This window comes from Pelodiscus sinensis, chromosome 30, assembly GCF_049634645.1.
Source record: "Pelodiscus sinensis isolate JC-2024 chromosome 30, ASM4963464v1, whole genome shotgun sequence".
Taxonomy (NCBI): domain Eukaryota; kingdom Metazoa; phylum Chordata; order Testudines; family Trionychidae; genus Pelodiscus; species Pelodiscus sinensis.
The window spans coordinates 10357573-10372373 of record NC_134740.1 but is presented as its reverse complement, the minus strand read 5'-3'; the positions used below and the strand labels follow the sequence as shown (position 1 = coordinate 10372373).

The following is a 14801-nucleotide window of genomic DNA, read 5'->3' as shown; positions in this document are numbered from 1 at the left end:
ATGGAGAGAGCAGAAAGAAGAAACCAAACACCCATTGTGGAATTTATCCTTCTGGGATTTGGAGAGGTCCCGGAACTGCAGCCTCTCCTCTTCCTGCTGTTTCTGGTCATCTATCTTGTGACAATGGGTGGAAACAACCTCATTCTTGCATTAGTTGTGTCCAGTCGACACCTTCACACCCCCATGTACTTCTTCCTGGGGAACTTGTCCTTCCTGGATCTCTGTTACAGCTCCTCCATCCTGCCCAGGCTTCTGACCAGTCTCCTGACTGGGGACAGAAACATCTCTGTTAAGGGCTGCCTGGTGCAATTGTATTGGTTCTCTATCATGGCAGCTACGGAATTTTGGCTGCTGACGGCCATGTCTTATGATCGGTATTTAGCAATATGCCGTCCCCTCCATTACGCTGCTCTGATGAATGGCAGGATTTGTGGCCAGTTAGTGGTGGTGTCTTGGATAAGCGGCTTTCTACTTGGCATCATAGCCAACAGCTTTGTGTTCCAATTAACATTCTGTGATTCTAAAGAAATCGACCATTTCTTTTGTGATTTCTCACCCATGATAAAACTGTCCTGCAGCAACACCCGGACTCTGGAACTAGTGACATATAGTGACTCTACCATAGGGGCACTTGTACCCTTGCTACTGACCCTGGCATCCTACATTTGTATCATCACCACCATCCTGAGAATCCCTTCCAGCACCAGGAGGCAAAAGGCCTTTTCCACCTGCTCCTCCCACCTCATTGTGGTGACAGTTTTATACGGGACCCTGATCGCTGTCTATGTGGTTCCCACAAACAACACTCCCAAGGTCCTACACAAAATGTTCTCGCTCTGCTACACAGTTCTGACTCCCATGATTAACCCCGTCATCTATTGCCTAAGAAACAAGGAGGTGAAAAAGTCTCTGAGAAATGCTATTTTGAAACTGGTTGCTTTTGGAAACAGGCATCAAATCTGAAAGGACAAATTTTAGCACATAGTAAAATAGAAATGAACAGATTTTTAGGCCTGGTGTACACTAGGAGTATGTCTACACTACATGGCTCTGTCGACAGAGCCATGTAGATTACCTTTGTAGACATAGGAAAATGAAGAGGCGATTTAAATAATCGCCACTTCATTTAAATTAAAATGGCTGCTGCACTGTGCCGATCAGCTGTTTGTCGGCACAGTGCAATAGTCTGGACGCTCCGCGGTCGACATCAAAGCCCTTTGTTGACCTCCCCGTTATGCCTCATGGGATGAGGTTTACCGGGGAGGTTGACAAAGGGCTTTGATGTTGACCGTGGAGCGTCCAGTCTATCGCGCTGAGCCGGCAAACCACTCATCGGCACAGCGCAACAGCCATTTTAATTTAAATAAAGCAGTGATTATTTAAATCGTGGCTTCATTTTCCTATGTCTACAAAGGTAATCTACATGGCTCCATGTAGTGTAAACATACCCTAGGGCTGTGTCTAGACTGGCAAGTTTTTCCGCAAAAACTTGCCAGCTGTCTACACTGGCCGCTTGAATTTCCACAAGAGCACTGACTTTGTAATGTACAAAATCAGTGCTTCTTGTGGAAATACTATGCTGCTCCCATTCGGGCAAAAGTTTTTGCACAAAAGGGCCAATGTAGACAGCTCAATTTTGTTTTGCGCAAAAGCGCATCTAGATTGGCACAGACGCTTTTCTGCAAAAAGTGCTTTTGTGGAAAAGCGTGCCTGACAATCAAGACGCTCTTTTCTGCAAATGCTTTTTAAAAAAAACTTTTCCATTAAAAGCATTTGCAGAAAATCATGCCAGTCTAGACCTAGCCTAGAGTTTAGGTAGACTTTAGCTTCATAAGATCGATTTTCTAAACCACTGGTTCCCAACTTTTTTATACCATGGACTGACAAACTCATTCAAAAGCTATTGGCATACCGGCACTAAAAATGTGTATATTCAGTATGGTAATTTTGAGAGGTCACATGTCGTTTTACATCGCATCTGTACACACATAATACATGTCATTGCAATGGTAGCCCCTGGCAAATAAGGCATATCAAAGGAAGGGAGACAAGATGGTTAAGAAGAATTAGAAAACCTGCTGCACATGTATATTTGAAAAAAACAATAAAATAGGTGCTAATATTTGTTAAAGTATATTCTCTTGCTCTAAACTTTGGTCTCAACGGTACCAGAATTAAACAGGTGGTAGTTAGCAGGTCTGACTGGGCTGATACATTCTACACCAGACTCAACACACAGCCCGTGGGCTACACAGAGTCCATGGCTTGTTTGTTTGCAGCCTGCAGTACGATTTGGGTTTACACGGGGCTCAACACGCGGCCCAGAGCTGGGATCCTTTGAACATGGCCTCCACTGGGAACACGCACCTCAACAGTGAGTCAATATAATGGTCTTTTGTTGATATGCTCTTTAGTAGTTGAAGTCCTGGACTGTCATGTCATTGCTCATTAAAAGTGCTGTCATGTGGGTAGAAATTGGGTAACTATTGCATTGTATTAATATCAGAACTGATTTACATGGGGCCTGTGCCTTATGTAATCTTGCCTTAATCTTTGTATTTATGCCCAGCCATATGAAATTATATATTTGCATCTATTTGCATGTAGATGCAACCACACTTAAGTTGCGGCCCTCGGCATGTGCTGTGAATATCACTCTGGTCCCTGGGGCTTCCAAAGTTGAGTAACCCTCCTCTCCACATTTATATTTGCGTATGCACTTAATAATGAATAATAATAATGTGTGTGCACAAGCTGGAGGCCAAGGGGAGGCTCCCACAGAGCAAGGAGACAGGAGAACGGGGTTGCAGTGACAGCTGCCCATCCCATGGTGCTCAGCTGTGCTGGCCAAGGCAGCCACTCAAAATGCCGGGCCAGGTAGCAGCCATTGGAGCTGGAACTAGGGCCCGGCTCCCATCACAGCACAACCAGCTACCAACTGCCCCAATCACACTGCTGCGGCGTAGGGAAGTAGGCGGGTAGAGAATTCCTTGGGAACCCCATTGGGTGGAGCTAAATAAAAGCTGGGGGTGTGGCCAGTCACAATCCACACATCGGTGGGTGGGAACTGCTGTTCTAAACCATGAGTTCCAGCCCACCAACATCCTTTATAAAATTGCCTTTATGGGCAGAGATATGCATCTAGCAAAGATGCTGTGGACAACATATCTCATGTAACCTACTGCCTGTAACGTCCCAGTCTGCTGCACCTGTATATGTTCCTCCTGGGCATGTATCACTCTTGTGTGGAAAGTTAGATACGCAGTACAGAATAGCTTTTGGTTTTAAATGTGCGATTGAAACCCATCAAGGGAGTTTCCAGTTCTTGGACACCTCCATATCTGGGGGATCACCTGTAAGCAGCCTGCTTTGTCCTTTGAGTCTCAGCGGGGGTTGGTCCAAAGAAGACATGTGACCAGGGAAATTCATGGAAGTCGGGAAAGAGAACAAGTTCCCAGCCGAAGGGGAATCTATAAAACAATGGGACTGAACCGTTGTTTCTAAACTAAACACCTTGGCTGGCCAGACACACCCAGGGAAATAGTGAGGGACCCTAGAGAGAAAAAGATCTTCCCTTGCTTGGGGGTCTGGCTGAAATAAAACCGTTTGTAATAAGTTTGCAATAAGTTTTAGTGTGATAGACCTGGCTGTGCATTTTCTGTTATTTTAAATTTGTTATTCACCGTGCTCTGTTTTCTCTTGAAACCTATGAAATCCTCCTCTTTGTACTTAATAAAATCACTTGTATTTCCTATCCAGCCCCGTGTAAATAAGTGTTACCTGGGGGAGCCATCAGTGTGTACGTTCTCGCTTTCATTGTTAAAGAGGGCTTGCTGGAGTGGTTCATTTGGGGTTCTGATCTGAGTTGGGGGTTGGTTTCCTGGAAGCTGGGCCCGAACTGCATTTCCCCTGGACCTGAAGAGATTGCTCTTCGTCAAGGGGTCAGAGGTCTCAGCTCGGTGCCTCGGCTGCAGGAGACAGGGAGATCAACACTCCAGGAAGCACCTGCAAGAAGTCATCTGTAACTGCCCCTCCATCACACCCTTTGATTCTTAGAGGGAGAATGAAACAGTAACAGGACACGTGCAGATGGAAGGGGCAATTAATGATTTCTTTGTCCTGGCTTTCACCAAGAAGGGAGGCCGAGCATCAGCAATGACAGTTTAAATGGGGTAGGTTCAAATGCTCAAATAAGGGAAGGACAAGACAAAAGTTACTTAGACAAGTCACCAGGGCCTAAGAAATGCATCCTGCATTATGATTGTAGGGGTCATACTGGACCACAAGTTAAACACGAGTCAACAGTGCAACACTGTTGCAAAAAAAAGCAAACATGATTCAGGGAGGCATTAGAAGGACTGTGGTGAGTAAGACACAGGAAGTCATTCTTCCACTCCGCTCTGCACTGCTCTGATGAGGCCCCTACTGGAGTATTGTGTCCAGTTTGCGCACCACATTTCAAGAAAGATGTGGAGAAACTGAAGAAGGTCCAGAGAAGAGCAACAAAAATGATTAAAGGTCTAGAAGACATGAAGGAAGACTGAAATAACTGGGTTTGTTTAGTTTAGAAAAGAGAAGACTGAGAGGGGACATGGTAGCAAAAAGGGTGCTACAAGGAGGAAGGAGAAATATTGTTCTTCTTGGCCTCTGATGACAGAACAAGAAGCAATTGGTTTATATTGCAGCAAGGGAGATTTAGGTTGGACGTTAGGAAAAACTACCTAGCTGTCAGGGTGATGAAACACTGTAATAATTTGCCTAGGGTAAGTAAGACGGGGCTTGGTCCTGCCGTGAGGGCAGGGGACTGGATTCGATGACCTTTCAAGGTCCCTTCCAGTTCTAGCATTCTGTGATTCTACTCCAGGAGCTGATTGAGGAAATATCTGAGACATTAGTGATTATCTTTGAAACCTCAGGGAATTTGAGAGTGATTCCAGTTGACTTCAAAAGGACAAATACAATGCCCATCCATAGAAAAGGGAAAGAATCACAATCCAAGGAATTCCAGACCAGTCACTTGAACTTCTCTACAAGGAAAGAAAATGGAGCAAATCCCTCAGAAATCTATTTGCAAACATCTACAAGCAAATAAGTTGATGAGTGCAGAACAAATCATGTCAAACCCATTTCATTGCTTTCTTTGAAGGGGTAACAAGCCTTGTGGGTAAGATGCAGATGTGGAATTTCTATCATTTCATTGAATCATAGAGTCATAGAGCTGGAAGAGACCTCAGGAGGTCATCAAGTCTAGCCCCCTGCCCAAAGATCTTAATGACTCCTGAGATCTCTTCGGGTACGTCTAGACTACCGGGTTTTGTCAACAGAAGTTTTGTCGACAGTATCTGTCGACAAAACTTCTGTCAACAAAGAGCATCCAGACACATTGAGTTCTGTCGACAAAGCAAGCAGAACTCTGTCGACAGAAGGTGTTATGCCTCGTAAAATGAGGTTTACCAGCGTCGACAAAACTGCTGACATAACGTCGACAGAACTCAGCGGTAGTGTAGACGCTGGTATAGTTTTGTCGACAAAAGTCCACTTTTGTCGACAAAACTCGGTAGTCTAGACACACCCTTCCAGACCTAGGATTCTATGATTCTGTGATCAGTTCTGACTACGCTAATTTTCTTTTGAATGAGACATTCCCTTTTTCTCTATTGGTTTGTCTTTAGGGTCAACAGTTCTCCTGTCTCCATTATTTTCCCTTTGAAATCAGTTGTCTTCCATGACTTGCCCTTTGAGGTTAGTACTAAGACTGTCCTAGTGCCATAGTTTTTCTTTTCTAAAAATAAATATTAACTTTCCCTGCACAATAATGTAAATTTTCACCAACATCTATGTTCAGGTATCTGGAGGAAAAATTACTAGCCAGGAGAGACATTACCAACAAGGAAATACACTAAGAATCACTGTAGGGTCTAGGTGGGTCGGCCAGATCCCAAAGCTCAGTTTCTGTGGAGGATTGGTCACTGCCAAGGATAGCAGAGAATGAGAAATGTAATGAAAAGATTATCATATTATTTCAGAAAATCTGAAGAATTAGGCTGAAGGTGCAGCTGGTTTGGACAGGTTGTGACTGGCTGAATATGCTCTCCTTATTTGTGTTTGATTCTGCAGTTACGAATATCGACTCTATGTTACACCATTGTCATGCCCACTGGGAAAGATGTTGTCAGTAGGATGTTGGGATGGGCCTAGATAGAAGGCTGGGTTGGGCCTATTAGCGGTAATTAGCCATTAGAGAAAACAACAAGCCTTAAGAGAACCTCAGCTCTCATCTCCTGAGAACTCTCCAGCGGTTGCTATGACACTAAGAGAGGGGTTGGGGGAGTCACCAACCAACATGACTCTGGACTCCCTCACGTAATGTCTTTATTTGTCCATAAATCATCTGGGAACCAACTTTGGAAACAAAGGGTTCCCACCCCATCTGAATCTCTATATAGCAGGGAGTGAGCTCATTGGTTCTTTTCATTCCCTATAGAAGAGGACTCCTACAGAGACCCACAGAACAAAGACAGACCTGAGGGAAGTGCTGGATCCAGGCGAAAGGGATTTTTAGCCTTTGTAAAGGAACACAAGTTCCAAAGCAAATGCAGCGTGTGCCTTGAGAATCTACCGGAGGGCTGGTGTCATCAGTGCAGGTGAGATGTGACTCATTCACAGCCAGTCTGACCAGCGTGTTTGCTTGCTTGTGGCTTCATGTGTGTGTTTGCTTGCTTGCTAGATGAGCGGCTTTGGCCGGTTTGCTATCTCTTGTCTCTTACCAGCTACCTCTGTAGTTAATAAAAGTGCAGTTTGACTTTAACCAGGGTGACACTAAGTGAATTCTATGCAGGAAAATCTCTCAGCCGGGGAACCAGAGATGAGCATATTTTCCTCCACATTCAGACTGGGAGAGTCAGATTGGGAAACAAACACCTAGTGGTTGTTGTTTGGACCAGGGCGGGATGCTACTCCTGTGGGTTCTTACATGGCTGCCGTTTCAGTAGAGCGGGGGAGGCAGCATCCGTCTGTATCGGGACATGTCTTGTTTGTCTTTCCACTCCCCTGACTATCAGGGAGAAAGGGGAAAGTATTCTCTGAATTTCTCCTCCACCCCATCCCTTCACCAGCCAGGAGTGGGAGGCAGGCAGGAAATCCAAGTACTTCCACTCGCTCACTTATCGTTAATGGAACAGGAAGAAAAGCAAGCCACGTCCCAGTATGCATGGCTGCTGTCCCCTCTGCTCCACTGGCATTCTAGGCTGGAGAGCCGGTGGGGATCTGGACTGTCTCTTCTCTAGTGCTGCTCAGTCAAAGAGCTCCCATGTCACCAGAACTAGGTGTGTCCCTGCCCATGTGAATGGGACCGGCCCCAGCAGCCTGGTGTGAGAGGGAGCCCAGTCTGGGGGGCTGGAGGACTCAGTGAAGCCCCAGGTGCAGGGAGAACCCTGGGGGGACCCATCACAGATGGGTTATAGCAAAACATGCCTATGGGAGAGCAGTGAGTAGCTCTCAGATTTAGCCCATAGAAACAGCCATCGTGAGTCAGACCCAAAGTGCTTCTAGGGCAGTCTCCTCTCCTCCAGCTTTGGCAGGTACAAGGCGCTTCAGAGGGAGTGACGTGAATAAAGTGAAGTGAACACGTAATTATTGAGTGACCCACTCGCTTTTTCTTGTCCTGTAGTATGCCTGGGTCCTACTCAATAATCTTGACTCTCATTTGGTCGTGTGGTCTCTTGAATGTATCATAGAAGGAATCAAAATGGGCTTAAACTGCAGCAAGGGAGGTTTCGGTTGGACATTAGGAAAAAGTTCCTAACTGTCAGGGTGGTGAAACACTGGAATAAATTGCCCAGGGAGGTTGTGGAATCCCCATCTCTGGAGATATTTAAGAGTAGGTTAGATAAATGTCTATCAGGGATGGTCTAGACAGTATTTGGTCCTGCAATGGGGGCAGGGGACTGGACTCGATGACCTCTCGAGGTCCCTTCCAGTCCTAGTATTCTATGAGTCTATGAGTCTAAAACAAGGGCGCTAACATGAAAGGGAAAGGAGTCCAGGAGAGCTGGCTATAGTTTGAAGAAGCCTTGTTGAAAGCACAGGAACAAATCATCCTGGTGTGCAGTAAGAAAAGCAAATATGGCAGGTGTCCAGCTTGGCTTGACAGTGAAATCCTTGGTGAGCTTAAACTCAAAAAGGAAGCTTAGAAGTAGAGCAGTTTTTTAACGAAGGGCTGGGGGGAAAGCTGGGTGCGGAGGAGCACATGGATCGGACAGAGACATCTCTTAGAGGAGGGTCTATTCACAGAGATGCTCTATGTTCTAGTCAGGAGGAGAGGATGGAAGTATGGGTCAGATCAGATGAGACACAATCAAATGCAAAAGAGTCTAACACATCAGGAAACAGCAGACAGATAAATAGTGACAAATTATTAAAGTGCTTATACACAAATGCTAGAAATCTAAATAATAAAATGGGTGAACTTGAGCACCTCATTTTAAAGGAGGATATAGATATAATAGGCATCACAGAAACTTGGTGGAATGAGGACAATCAATGGGACACAGTCATAGTACCAGGGTACAAAATCTATCGGAAGGACAGAACAGGTCGTGCTGGTGGGGGACAGGCACTGTACGTGAAAGAAAATGTAGACTCAAATGAAGTAAAAAACTTAAATGAGCCAAAATGTTCCATAGAATCCCTATGGTCATATAATAGGTATATAGCAGTAGGGATATATTATGAGGACAGATATACTGATCAGGACAGTGATAGTGACTAAGGAATGCTAAGGGGGATTAGAGAGGCTATCAAAATAAAAAACTCGATATTAGTGGGGGATTTCAACTATCCCCATATTGACTGGGTACATGTCACCTCAGGACCAGATGCAGAAATAACATTTCTTGGTACCTTAAATGACTGCTTCTTGGAGCAGCTGATTCTGGAACCCACGACAGGAGAGGATATTCCTGATTTAGTCCTAAATGAAGCACAGGATCTGATTCAAGAGGTAAATATAACTTAGAGATAGTGACCATAATGCAATAAAATTTAACATCCCTGTGGTAGGAAAAACACCTCAGCAGCCCAACACTGTAGCATTTAATTTCAGAAAGGGAAACTACACAAAATTCAGGAATTTAGTTAAACAGAAATTAAAAAGTACAGTGAGAAAAGTAAAAGCTCTGCAAGCTGCATGGAAACTTTTGAACGACACCATAATAGAGGCCCAACTTAAATGTATACCCCAAATTAAAAAACACAGTAAGAGAACCATAAAAGTGCCCCCATGGCTTAGCAATGAAGTAAAAGAAGAAGTGAGAGATAAAAAGGCATCTTTTAAAAAGTCGATGTCAAATCTTAGTGCAGAATAGAGGAAAGACCATAAACTTTGTCAAAATAAGTGTAAAAATGTAATAAGGAAAGCCAAAAGAAGAGTTTGAAGAGTAGCTAGCCACAAACTTGAAAAGGAATAGCAAAATGTTTTTTTAAGTTCCTCAGAAGCAGGAAGCCAGCTAAACAACCAGTGAGGCCCATGGATGATCGAGATGCTAAAGGAGCACTCAAAGATGATAAAGTCATTGCAGAGAAAGTAAATTAATTATTTGATTCCGTCTTCATCGCTGAGGATATTGGGGATATTCCCAAACCTCAACCATTCTTTTTAGGTGACAAATCTGAGGAATTGTCCCAGACTGAGGTGTCATTACAGGAGGTTTTGGAACAAATTGATAAACTTAATAGTAACAAGTCACCTGGACCAGATGATATTCACCCAAGAGTTCTGAAAGAACTCAAATGGGAAATTGTGGACCTATTAACCGTGCTTTGTAACCTACCTTTAAATTGGCTTCTGTACCTAATGACTGGAAGATAGCTAATGTGACACTAATATTTAAAAAGAGCTCTAGAGGTATTCCTGGCTATTACAGACCGGTAAGTCTAATGTCAGTTCCAGACAAATTAGTTGAAACTATAGTAAAGAATAAAGTTGTCAGACACATAGATTAACATAATTTGTTGGGGGAAAGTCGTCATGGTTTCTGTCAAGGGTAATCATGCCTTACTAATCTGCTAGAGTTCTTTGAGGAGGTCAACAAACACGTGCACAAGGGGATCCAGTGGATATAGTGTACTTAGATTTCCAGAAAGCCTTTGACAAGGTCCCTCACCAAAGGCTCTTAAGTAAAGTAAGTTGTCATGGGATAAGAGGCAAAGTCCTTTCATGGGTTGATAACTAGTTAAAAGACAGTTTACCAAATGTAGAAAAGCCAGACACACATGGGGCAGGATTTAATGCCTCTGAGGATTCTGAGGGAGTTGGCAGATGTCACTGCAGAGCCATTAGCTATCATCTTTGACAACTCCTACCAATCAGGGGAGGTCCCAGACGATTGGAAAAAGGCAAATGTAGTGCCCAAGGAATCCATTTTGAATCACATGGAAGAGAGGAAAGTCATCAGGAATAGTCAGCAGGGATTCTGCCAGGGCAAGTCAAAGCTCTGTTTATTGTGTGGCTACGTCTAGACTGCAGGAAACATGCTGCCAGTCTAGGTAGGAGGTTGGGATGGGCCTGTTGGGGTAATTAGGCATTAGGAAAAGTTTTCAGTTAAAAGCATTTTCGGAAGAGCGTCTAGATTGGCAGGGCGCTTTCCCAAAAAAGCAATTTTTGCGGAAATGTGTCCGTGGCCAATCTAGACGCGCTTTTCCACAAAAAAGCCCCGATCGCCATTTTCGCGTCGGGGCTTTTTTGCGGAAAAGAAATCTCTACTTTTGCCTGAACGGGAGCAGCGTAGTATTTCCGCAAGAAGCACTGATTTCTTACAGTAGGAAGTCAGTGCTTTTGCGGAAATTCAAGCGGCCAGTGTAGACAGCTGGCAAGTTTTTCTGGAAAAGTGGCTGATTTTCCGGAAAAACTGGCCAGTCTAGACACAGACCAGCTGTTTTCTGGGATACATCCAGTATCCATGGGAAAAAAAGATGGAGAGCGTGCAATTTCTCTTCCCGTCCCTGTAAACTTTGTTTTAGGGGGAAGAAGAGATGGCTCGAAAGAAAAGCTGAAAAAGATATGCAAATTGCAGTTCGCAATTTGCATATCTTTTTCCGACTTCTTTTTTGGAGTGTAGACGTAGCCTGAGACTTGAAGGCTATTGTCAGCTGGGGTGCAGCATCCTTTGCATTCTGCCTGAGCTCTCTCTTCGCCCTTCCTTCTTTTAGCAAACGTAATTAAATCGGTGGTATCCCTTCTTTGGTAGCACCCCTTCCACACCATGCTCTTGTTCCTTTCTCGGGGGGCACGTTGGGATAGGGAGACAGCCCTTTGTACGTGGTGGGAGGGGTAACAGTTGACAAGGGAAGTCTTTGTCAACTACTCCCTTATGCCTCATGAAACGAGGTTGACAGGAGCGGTCGACAAAGACTTCCCTTGTCGACTGATCCGCACTTTGACTCATGCGCTGTGCCAACCATCAGCTGATCTGGCACAGCACGGTGGCCATTTTTATTTTAATGAAGCCGGGGATATTTAAATTCCCACTTTATTGACTATGTCAGGTAGCCTATTTTACATGCCTCTGTTGGCATGTAGACACAGCTTCTGTGGGCACATCATAAGTCAGAGGCTGAGGAAACCAGAAAGTTGGATATATGGAGAAGATTGCAGGGGGAGATCAAGCAGGAGATTTCAGATTTATGAGCTCTGACACTTTTGTTTTAAATGCTTCTACTTCTTTAAAAGGACCTGTATTATCTGCTTCAAAACATTCGGGCTGCGTCTAGAATGATTAAAGGGACAAGAATAATTAAAGGTCTAGAGAACATGACCTATGAAGCCAGGCTTCATGAACTGGGCTTGTTTAGTTTGGATAAAAGAAGATTAAGGGGGGACATGATAGCGGTTTTCAAATATCTAAAAGGGTGTCACAAGGAGGAAGGAGAAAATTTGTTCCTCTTGGTTTCTGAGGACAGGATAAGGAGTAATGGGCTTAAAGTGCAGCAAGGAAGGTTTAGATTGGACATTAGGAAAAAGTTCCTAACTGTCAGGGTGGTCAAATATTGGAATAAATTGCCAAGGGAGGTGGTGGAATCTCCCTCTCTGGAGATATTTAAGAACAGGTTAGATAGACATCTGTCAGGGATGGTGTAGACGGAGCTTGGTCCTGCCTTGAGGGCGGGGGGCTGGACTCGATGACCTCTCAAGGTCCCTTCCAGTCCTATGATTTTATGATTCTAGACTAGCATGATTTTGTGCAAAAGTGGCCACTTTTACGCAAAATCTTGCCGCCTGTCTACACTGGCCACGAGTATTTGCGCAAGAACACTGACTTTATACTGTACAAAATCAGTGGTTCTTGTGCAAATACTCTGACGCTCCTGCTCATGGATAAGCCCTCTTGCGCAAGTATTCTTGTGCAAGAGGGCAAGTGTAGACAGCCAAGTTAATTTCTTGAACAAGAGAGCATCTACACTGGCACAGATGCTTTTGCACAAAAGATGTCTTCTGCGCTAAAGCATTCATGCCAGTGTAGACGCTCTCTTGTGCAAATACTTTTAACGGAAAAAACTTTTCTGGTAAAAATATTTGCGCAAAATCTTGCCAGTCTAGAGAAATAAACAATCTCTTTCTGACAATAATCCTATGTGAAATCCTGGATACGTACACAGGTAGCTATCACAACCCACTGTCTGTATCACATGTTCTCATGGCTAATTTTTTCCTGCTAGCTAGTTCAAAGTGAGTGAACGTACATATACCCAAGTTGTGAATGACTTAACATATATCTCATTTCCAACAGATATTTTGTTATTTCTTCAAGGTGTACGGTGATGATGTAGATGTGATAAAGATGAGTCAGATTTCTACCTAATAAGTCTTTGTTTCAAGTTCAAAAGAGCTTGCAGGAGTTAATAGGACATTTCTTGTAATTCAATACGGCTTCATGCTTCTGACTCACAGGCTACATCTACACTGGCCCCTTTTTCGGAAGGGGCATGCTAAATTTGAAAGTGGGAATAGGGAAATCCGTGGGGGATTTAAATATCCCCCGCGGATTTAAATAAATATGTCTGCCGCTTTTTTCCCGGCTTGGAGAAAAGCCGGAAAAAAAGCATTTAGACTGGCCCGATCCTCCGGAATAAAGCCCTTTTCCAGAGAATCTCTTATTCCTACGGAAGATTCTTCCACCTACTGATATGAGTCTTCCGCTGTTCATTGACAACTTCATTCTTCCAGTGGAGAGACACAGCAGTGGGAATTTACCTCCTCCAGGTTTCTTTCGGTGAAACTGACAGCACAAAACTGCACTTCACCAATATTGATTAATTTTCTATTTCTAGATACGTTGTATGGAGAAAGAAGGAGGAGGAAACCAAACGCACATCATGGAATTCATCCTCCTGGGATTTGGGGAGGTCTCTGAACTGCAGCCTCTCCTCTTCCTGCTGTTTCTGGCCATCTACATTGTGACAACGGGTGGGAACATCCTCATTGTGGTGTTAGTTGTGGCTGATCAGCACCTTCACACCCCCATGTACTTCTTCCTAGGGAACTTGTCTGTCCTGGACATCAGTTATACCTTCACCTTCCTGCCCCGGCTGCTGGCCAGTCTCCTGACTGGGGACAGAACCATCTCTGTTAAGGGCTGCCTGGGGCAATTTTATTGGTTCTCTATCATGGCAACTACAGAACTTTTGCTGCTCACGGCCATGTCATATGATCGATATCTAGCAATATGCCATCCCCTCCGTTATGCTGTTCTGATGAACGGCAGGGTGTGTGCCCAGCTCGTGGCAGGGTCCTGGATAAGCGGCATCCTGCTCAGCACCATAGGAAATAGCTTTGTGTTCTCATTATCGTTCTGTGATTCCAAAGAAATCGACCATTTCTTTTGTGATTTATCGCCCATGATAAAACTGTCCTGCAGTGACACCCGGACTCTGCAACTGGTGACATTTATTGTTGCTACCACAGGGGCTCTTGTGCCCTTGCTACTGACTCTGACGTCCTACATTTGTATCATCACCACCATCCTGAGGATCCCTTCCAGCACCGGGAGGCAAAAGACCTTTTCCACCTGCTCCTCCCACCTCACCGTGGTGTCAGTTTTCTATGGGACTCTAATTGCTGTCTATGTGGTTCCAACAACCAACACTCCCAAAATGCTACACAAAATATTCTCGGTCTTCTACACAGTCCTGAATCCCATGATCAACCCCGTCATCTACTGCCTGAGAAACAAGGAGGTCAAAGAGTCTTTGAGAAAAATTGTTCTGAATCTGGTTGCTTTCAGAAACAGGCGCAGAGTCTGAAAGGACAAATTTTAGCAGTTAGTAAAATAGAAATGAACTGCTCCAGTTTCTAAGGGCTGGTCTACATTTGGAGTTTAGGTTGAATGTGGCTGTGTAAGGTTGATTTTCTGAACTTCGAGCCCACACTGCCAAGACTGTTCCTGTTAATGGCCACTGAAGTCAATTTCAGTACTCCTGTTGTTCACCAAGGCTGTGTCCAGACTCAGGGTTTTTTTCGAAAAAACCTCACCTGCGTCTAGACTGCAGCCGCGTTCTTTTGAAATTAAATCGAAAGAAAGCGGCTTTTCTTTCGACGGCGGTAAACTTCATTTCACGAGGAAGAACGCCTTCTTTCAAAAGTTCCTCTTTCGAAAGAAGGCGTTCTTCAATGTAAATAGGGCTTCTTCGAAAGAGAGCATCCAGACTCACTGGATGCTTTCTTTCGAAAAAGCAAGCCGCTTTTTCGAAAGTTCAACGTGCAGTCTAGACGCTCTCTTTCGAAAGAGGCTCTTTCGAAAGTATCT

General features: G+C 44.4%; 2 protein-coding genes across 2 annotated transcripts; both read left to right on the top strand.

Moving 5' to 3' along the window:
* On the top strand, positions 1-963 carry LOC142821290 (olfactory receptor 6C75-like). The gene has a single exon (XM_075912138.1). The coding sequence runs from the start codon at positions 1-3 to the stop codon at positions 961-963; it is 963 nt and encodes a 320-aa protein (XP_075768253.1).
* Positions 964-13335: 12372 nt separating this feature from the next.
* Positions 13336-14298, top strand: LOC142821289 (olfactory receptor 5B21-like). Its single transcript, XM_075912137.1, has one exon. It carries the CDS (start codon positions 13336-13338, stop codon positions 14296-14298), a length of 963 nt encoding a protein of 320 aa, XP_075768252.1.
* The last annotated feature ends 503 nt before the right edge of the window (positions 14299-14801 follow it).

Bases quoted from the DNA above. Each gene is read 5' to 3' on its own strand.
- LOC142821290 (XM_075912138.1), top strand. From the start codon at position 1: ATGGAGAGAGCAGAAAGAAGAAACCAAACACCCATTGTGGAATTTATC.
- LOC142821289 (XM_075912137.1), top strand. From the start codon at position 13,336: ATGGAGAAAGAAGGAGGAGGAAACCAAACGCACATCATGGAATTCATC.